General features: G+C 44.1%; 1 protein-coding gene across 1 annotated transcript; it reads left to right on the top strand.

Moving 5' to 3' along the window:
• The first annotated feature begins 755 nt into the window (after positions 1 to 755).
• On the top strand, positions 756 to 7,727 carry TUBA1C (tubulin alpha 1c). Its single transcript, XM_044678543.1, has 4 exons — positions 756 to 845; positions 4,881 to 5,103; positions 5,287 to 5,435; positions 6,652 to 7,727. Exons 1-4 carry the CDS (start codon positions 843 to 845, stop codon positions 7,624 to 7,626), a joined length of 1,350 nt encoding a protein of 449 aa, XP_044534478.1. The 5' UTR covers positions 756 to 842; the 3' UTR covers positions 7,627 to 7,727.
• Positions 7,728 to 8,150: the final 423 nt, after the last annotated feature.

The following is an 8,150-nucleotide window of genomic DNA, read 5'->3' as shown; positions in this document are numbered from 1 at the left end:
CCCGAAGCAGGGAGGAAGGGAGAGGTAATGGATGGAGAGGGGACTTTGCTCTCCCAGCTGTTTCCTGGTTCCCAGTGACACATCGCTCCTTCTCCCCACCTTCACCACTTGGCTTACTCCCTTTTCTTGTTTAATTTTATTGATTTATTTTTTTAGCCCCTGACCTTCCGACTTAGAATCAATGCTGTGTGTTGATTCCAAGTCAGAAGAGCGGTAAAGGCTAGGCAAAGGGCGTTAAGGGACTCGCCCAGGGTCATACAGCTAGGAAGTGTCTGAGACCACATTGGAACCGAGGACCTCCCGTCTTTACACAAGATGTGGCTCCCACTCTTTTTTTAAATTTAAAAACGTCTCATTGGGTCTCTCTTTCCCCAGCCCCATTACCTTACTCTTTCATCACTTAGATCTAGTCCCTCCCCCTCCTCGCTTTCCAACTTCACCCCCAAGCTTACTCCTCCCTCTCGGACCCTCCGAGGTTAGCCAAACTTCCTCCTTCCCTCCCCCACGCCTCAGGCTCCTTCCGAAAAGGTTTGGTTTGAACTTTCGAACTCACCAATGGGAGCCCGGGAGGAGGGTGGGGTGGCCGGGACCGGACGAGGTGGAGTTTGAGATGGAAGCAGGGCGGGAAGCTTAGTGAAAAGTAGGAGGGGGTGGGGCCAGGTCTTAGGGACCCCCCCCTCCAGACACGTGGTCCGGGAAGGGCTATATAAGGCCCCTCCCGAGAGCTCTACCACTCACAAACTTTTCTCCCGGAGACTCCCTAACGGTCGGACGGTGAGAAACTTGTGTCCCCCGTCTTTTCCACTTCTTCTTGGGCCAGCGGACCCCTGCGTACCTGTATCATGGTGAGTGGCGTACGGTGGCCAAGTCGGCTGGCTGCTCCAGGTGGTGCAGAGCGCGGGAGCGGAGGGCTGGGGCCACTTAGCGTCATGTGACCGGGAGGGAGGGGGACCATGGTGGAGTAGAGTGACCTAATCGGGGGCATCGGGACTGTGTATGAGGCGCACGTGGCACATTGGCCCCTAAGAGCGCATGGAGGAAGATGTCCAGCGTTGGCCGTCCGCCTAGTGGGCTGCGCCTCCTGGGTTCCTCCGAGGGCCTCCTGGCCCAAGGAAACGGAAGCTCCGGGCTTTGGGTCGGACGAAAGTGAATGCCCCTGGCTTCTCCAAAGTTGCTTTGCCGGGGGACCAAAAGGAACAGCAGCGCCCTGATCCCTGCTGGGAAGGGAAGGCGCCCAAAGGGAGGCTGGAGGACTGGTGTAAAAGTTAGCTTTAGCAAATGGAGCTAGTGAGCGCTCTGTAGGGATGGGCCATCTGCTTTCTTCAAACTTCTCACTCTTCTGAGATCGATTTGGGGAAGCTCCCCTTCTCTCCTCTCCCCACCCCCCCGGAGGGACCAGATGAGCCAGACTGAAGGGGAAGATTGTCGACTGGCTCCATTATCTCTGGGGACCAGCGGTGTGGAAGGCCGAATGGCAATCTAACGAGGTGGGGCCCTCCCCGCGCCCCCGCTCCCCCAGGCTCATTCTCCGTGACTGGGTGCTGAGTCACTTTTAGCAAAGGAAGTACCTTCGTTTGGGGTAACAATGTCCCAAGGCCCCTATAGAATAGGGAGTGGGGAGGGCGAGGGGACACGGATCATGCAGAGATAACTAGTTTGCTGATACTGTGTGGCAGTAGATGGAAGGGAAACAAAGTATTCAGGCGGAATTTCTTAAAGGCCAGTAAGTAGCCGCTTTCTAAACCATTTTTCATGGTTTGCACCCGAATACTAATGCCTTGAACGGCATTAGTTCTTCCTAAAGATTACTAAGAGCAGCATGGAGAAAAGGAACACCTCATTCCTTTTTTCTTTTACTAACACCCTTACTTTTCCTCTTCGAATCAGTACTGTGGCAGAAGAATGGTAAAGGGCTTGAGACACCCTAGCAGTTTGAGGCTAGATTCGAACCCAGCATCTCCAGTCTGGAGCCCTGACTTTCAATCCACTGAGACACCTAGCTGCCCTCTCCTTTTTGCTTTTTAATTGTATTTAAAAAAAAAAACCTTCCTGGGGGCAAGCAGGAATAGGAATGTACCTTTTAATAGGGTTGGCTTATCTTTGAAAAAATTAGATTTCTGTTCCTATAAAAAGAAAACTGCATATAATAATATCCATTCTTATAATGGATAAATGGTCGTCTGATTACCCAGGCTGATTCACAGAACTGCTTTTTTTTTCTTTTTTTCTTTTTATTTTAAACCCTTAACTTCTGTGTATTGACTCATAGGTGGAAGAGTGGTAAGGGTAGGCAATGGGGGTCAAGTGACTTGCCCAAGGTCACACAGCTGGGAAGTGGCTGAGGCCAGATTTGAACCTAGGACCTCCCGTCTCTAGGCCTGGCTCTCAATCCACTGAGCTACCCAGCTGCCCCCCACAGAACTGCTTTTAATGGGGGAAAGATGGACTTCCCCCACAGAAAGGATTCCCAGACAACAAGGGAATGTTTCTGATTTTAAAAACTGGGGGCTGTTCTTGGTGTAAATAATAGAAGTTACAGGTTTGAAGGTGATTCCACTTGCCCACTTTCAGGGAGTGGACACATGTGTCAGGCTAACTGATTTCAGGAGCTTGAGGCCACTGGTGCTGCTGAAAAAAAGGGAAGTCTTCCATCAGCAAGCAACTATAGAAAGGAGAATTAAAACTTATGCTCTCTAACTTAATCTAATGGCTGTCTTTATTCTTCCAAAGATATATTTACTTTATCTGCTTCTACAGGATTAATTCTCCACAGAATCTATAGGCAACTGCATACTAAAGCAAGAGTTTATATTTAGTTTAACTTAGCTGCCAGGCCCGACCAACAACTAGGAAAACTTGGACTAAATAAATCATTAAAGTAATCAATATGATCTTTCTCAAATTTTATCCATTTCACCTTGGTTTTATTCATCCTCTCATTCGTCCAGGCCAGGCTGGGCTTGCCATGTGACCTGACTTCCCAAAAGCTATAGTCACCCTCCCTCCAGGTAATCTTGGGAAGGCGAGTCTTTTTTGACCTTGTCTGCTTTCCCAGCAGTTTAGCAGACAAGCTAGGCAGTGTGAGGAAATTTCTCAAGGAGGCTGACTTTCTTTCATGATTTATAATTTATACTGAGTAATACCGTATTCAGAAGGAGGGAGTCATCCCAGACATAGTCACTTTTTGTGACTATGCCATCTGATAGCAGATAGGCTCACTCTACTCAGTGGAAAAGAAGGTAAATTAAGGAAAGGCTTGGCAGAGATAAGATAGGAGACTATTATTGAACCTGGGACCTGGGTTCTAGACTTTTTAAGTCCTGCAGCTAACTAGTGATGTTGGTTAGGTTGATTCATCTAGAGATTCACTTAGAGAATTGTTCCACACTGTGCATAAAGTTATGTATATTCTAATTTCAAGGATCCTTCCTTTTCTTGCCTGTTTAGTCCAGTGGCCTCATTTATCTTAGATCTCTTCTAACCAGCATTTCAATGAGCTATGGGACTTTTTTTTTTTTTTCAAAGTCCAGTTAAGCTACCATGAGGCACCAAGCAAATAATCATGAGCTCATTAAAGCAAACACTCACACCACCTACAGCTAGGCAAGTGGCTACAGGTAATTTGGGGCCTTGACATGATCAAATGGCCGAGATTAACCTATATCAGATTATTTGCACCCTTAGGGAGTGGGAGGGAAAGAATCTGAGTCACAAAATGTCTGAAAACTATTGTCAAAAATTGTTTCTATGTGTCCCTGAAAAAAATTTTTTTTTGAGTTATAAAAAAATTGACCATGATTGTTTTATGACTAGTGTTAGATTGCTAGCTGAGAAGGAGAGCATAAAACAAAGGTTGCTAATGATTGGGGTGTTTAAATTCCTAGTTGGAAGTTTAGGGCACTCAACTTGTATTTTTTTTTAGGTCAAATTTCTATTAAATCTTAAGAATTTTGAACCTTTAGGAAAAAATAAATCATGAAAGGGGAGCTTTTTTTTTTTTTTATATTTGGAGGGCTTTGGGGAAAGTACAGTGCCATGTCCTTGATCAGATAATTATAATGAAAAAATCCCTGGTATAGTTTAACTGAAAATCATTTTGCTAGAAACTCCATTTAGGTCATCACTAAATGGGAAAGGAATTGTTCTTCCAAGTACTTGATTTTTTTTCTCCCCACTAAGCTAGAGACATTTCCTGCCCAATGAAGACTTAAGGCCCTGCCACTTGACACTTTTCTAGAAATATTTAGGTGGGTGGGAGCACTGTATGTACTTCCCTTAGAAATAAGAAAGCAAAAAAAGCTCTTTCTATGAGTTTCAGGGCCAAAATAAGTACAGTATTAACTATATTTAAAAGGTTTCTACAAGTTCAAAAAAGCTTCCTCTGACCAGATTGTAAAATACAGCTAGTCTGCTTATCTGGCACTTTCTCTGAGTCATGTGGTTGTAGCTAGCTGGTTTAAGCTGGTTTTTAAAGGGGGGGAAGGGAGAGAAGCTCTAGGGTTTAAAGAATAGGATTAAAGTGGGCTAGAATGAGCTCAACAAAAAGTTACACAATCACAGTAAAAGTATGAATAAGAACTGAAAGGGGGAATTTTGGGCTTTGTACATTCCCCTGGAGTTAGAGCCTTGGGATATACTGTCTAAAATGGCAGGCTGGCTCCCTACTTTCATTCAACCCATGTTTGTCCCTAGTTTTGTTAAATCGTGAATTCTCATTTATTTCCCCAAAGAATATTCTGTGAATTTAGTTTGTAGTGCACCTGAACTTCAGATAAAAGCTATATCCTGTGGAATGGCTGTGCTGTAACATAATTTATTGCTCATTGATATTAGCTGCCTGTCCCAACTGGCTTACTGATAAGTGGACATTCTTTCTGCAGCGTGAGTGCATCTCTATCCACGTTGGCCAGGCTGGTGTCCAGATCGGCAATGCCTGCTGGGAGTTGTACTGTCTGGAACATGGTATCCAGCCTGATGGGCAGATGCCAAGTGACAAGACCATTGGGGGTGGAGATGATTCTTTTAACACCTTCTTCAGTGAAACAGGGGCTGGCAAGCATGTTCCCCGTGCTGTGTTTGTAGACCTGGAACCAACTGTTATTGGTAAGTTTGATTTTTTTTTTTTTAAATATGCATGATAATGAAATATTGATGAATGCTAATGAAAATAATGCAATCCTAATAGCCTATTGAAGGTGACCATTTCTAGTGACTTTGTTAATATCTCTTGTTCTCTTAATCAGTTACCATAATATTAAAACTGGGCTACTTTTGTTAATCTTCCAGATGAAGTTCGAACTGGAACCTACCGCCAGCTCTTCCATCCTGAGCAGCTGATCACTGGCAAGGAAGATGCTGCCAATAACTATGCCCGTGGACACTATACTATTGGCAAGGAAATCATCGACCTGGTTCTGGACAGGATTCGGAAGCTTGTGAGTTGTTTAGTAATAGGGTGATAGATACCACAATGATATCATGGTATCTAACCTAAACAGTCAAACTCTTTTAATTTGGGTAATTTTGTACTCAGATTGAAAATGATCTTAATGGGCTATCTTAGAGTAATATAAGATGTTCTTAGCATGAAGGGGGAATAAACAGAGCTGTAGTCACCTAGATTACACAAACATTATAATGTTGAAATTTGGCCAGCTGGGTTGGCTAGGTGGCTCAGTGGATAGAGAGCCAGGATGGGAGGTCCTGGGTTCAAATCTTCCTAGCTATGTGATTGTGGGCAAGGCACTTAACCCCCATTGCTAGCCCTTAGCACTTTTCTCCCTTGAAACCAATACATAGTATTTATCCTATAATAGAAGGGGTAAAGGTTTTGCTTTTTTTTTTATAAGCAAAAACTTGAGTCATGTTAAAATTGAAACTATTTAATCATTTGGAAAAAAGCTATTGCTATTATAAGCACTTAATGGTGTCAGGGAGGTTTGGCTAGAACTGACTGAAACTTTGGAGAACTTAATGTTGGGGGCTTTGCTAGCATCATTTGTAGCATAAAGATCAATAGAATTGAGAATCCTCCCCCATACCTACACAAGTCATTTAAATGATTTCTAGATTGTAATATAGAAATAAATGTGTAATCATATCTATTCTAAATACCATTTCAGTGAAATTTGCAACTGTTGGGTTCAGATCTGGCTTGTTGCAGTTCTATTTGGAACTTAAGATTGAATATGTTCTAGCTGTGATTTAGTTTACCAGCCATAAGGTACAACTCATTGTGGAGATCACATCCGGCCAAGACAGGCATTCCCATATATGTAGAGAAAGTGTTAATAATTTGACCGACCAAAACATGAATAGAGGGCTGGTGTCTCCATTTTATATAATGTCCCCACCTGGCTAGTCTAGGCTACTAGATAGGACATAGTCAGACCAGTGACTTGCCAGAGACTTCATGTCTTATATAAAAAGCAATATTTTATCTAATGAACTATGGACTGTCTGTAGAATTCATTTGTGAAGCTTGATGGCACTTAATTGTAGCTGAGAGCACTGTATCCAAGAATATTAAGTTTTGGATAGCATTTGACCAATGAACCTATGGGAAGACTATTGTAGATTCACCTAGACTTAGAATTGGATCAGTGATCATGAAATGTTGAACAATTATGTCGTTTTTTTTTCTACTTACAGGCTGATCAGTGCACAGGTCTTCAAGGCTTCTTGGTTTTCCACAGCTTTGGTGGTGGGACTGGCTCTGGTTTCACCTCTCTGCTGATGGAAAGGCTGTCTGTTGATTATGGCAAGAAGTCCAAGCTGGAGTTCTCCATTTACCCAGCCCCACAGGTTTCCACTGCTGTAGTTGAGCCCTACAACTCCATTCTGACCACTCACACCACCCTGGAGCACTCTGATTGTGCCTTCATGGTAGACAATGAGGCTATCTATGACATCTGTCGCAGAAACCTCGATATTGAACGCCCAACCTACACTAATCTGAATCGCCTTATTAGTCAAATTGTGTCCTCCATCACTGCCTCTCTGAGATTTGATGGTGCCCTGAATGTTGATCTGACAGAATTCCAGACCAACTTGGTGCCCTACCCCCGAATCCATTTCCCCCTGGCCACCTATGCCCCGGTCATCTCTGCTGAGAAAGCCTATCATGAGCAGCTGACTGTAGCAGAGATCACCAATGCTTGCTTTGAGCCTGCCAACCAGATGGTGAAATGTGACCCTCGCCACGGTAAATACATGGCTTGCTGCCTGCTGTACCGTGGGGATGTGGTTCCCAAAGATGTCAATGCCGCCATTGCCACCATCAAGACAAAGCGTAGCATCCAGTTTGTGGATTGGTGCCCAACTGGCTTCAAGGTTGGCATCAATTACCAGCCTCCCACTGTGGTTCCTGGTGGTGACCTGGCCAGGGTACAGAGGGCTGTGTGCATGCTGAGCAACACCACAGCCATTGCTGAGGCCTGGGCTCGCCTGGACCACAAGTTTGATCTGATGTATGCCAAGCGTGCCTTTGTTCATTGGTATGTGGGGGAGGGCATGGAGGAAGGAGAGTTCTCTGAGGCACGGGAGGATATGGCAGCCCTGGAGAAGGATTATGAGGAGGTTGGAGCAGATAGTGCAGACGGGGAAGATGAAGGTGAGGAATATTAATGTGTATTCTTTTTCTTCATGTGCTAGGTCTGTCTCTTTTTTTGTTCTGTGAAAATGTCCTCTGTGGTCACTAAAAGTCAATAAAAATGAAACTCACCTTCTAGGTGTCTGGCCAAATTTTGTCCTTTTATTAATAATAGGTTTGTATCTGTTATGTGATGGAATGATGAGCCATTTTCCAATATATCACATAACCTCTCAGAAACACCATGGAATGCCACAATCTGGGCTGGGCCTACTGAAAAAGGCTGATACATCCAAAGCTCCAATTCTTTTTAATATTCATTTCCTCTCCTATTTTAGGCACTTCAGATAGTGGTTGAATTGAAGGGAATGAAGTAAAACAATCCACAATTGGTATATGTAGGAGAATCTCCTGCCCAACCCAGAGTTGTTAGTGTCTTCAAAAATAAAGCCCCTCCACCCAATTCAATGCACATTTAGTTGGTTGTGCAACAGATTGCACAAGAAAATATTATAACAAGAGGTATATGATAAGGGGCTGGAGGGCAGGGATATAACCT

The sequence above is a fragment of the Gracilinanus agilis genome, chromosome 5 (genome assembly GCF_016433145.1).
Source record: "Gracilinanus agilis isolate LMUSP501 chromosome 5, AgileGrace, whole genome shotgun sequence".
NCBI lineage: Eukaryota > Metazoa > Chordata > Mammalia > Didelphimorphia > Didelphidae > Gracilinanus > Gracilinanus agilis.
Note: the sequence above shows the minus strand (reverse complement) of the source record. Positions and strands in the feature narration are given on the sequence as shown.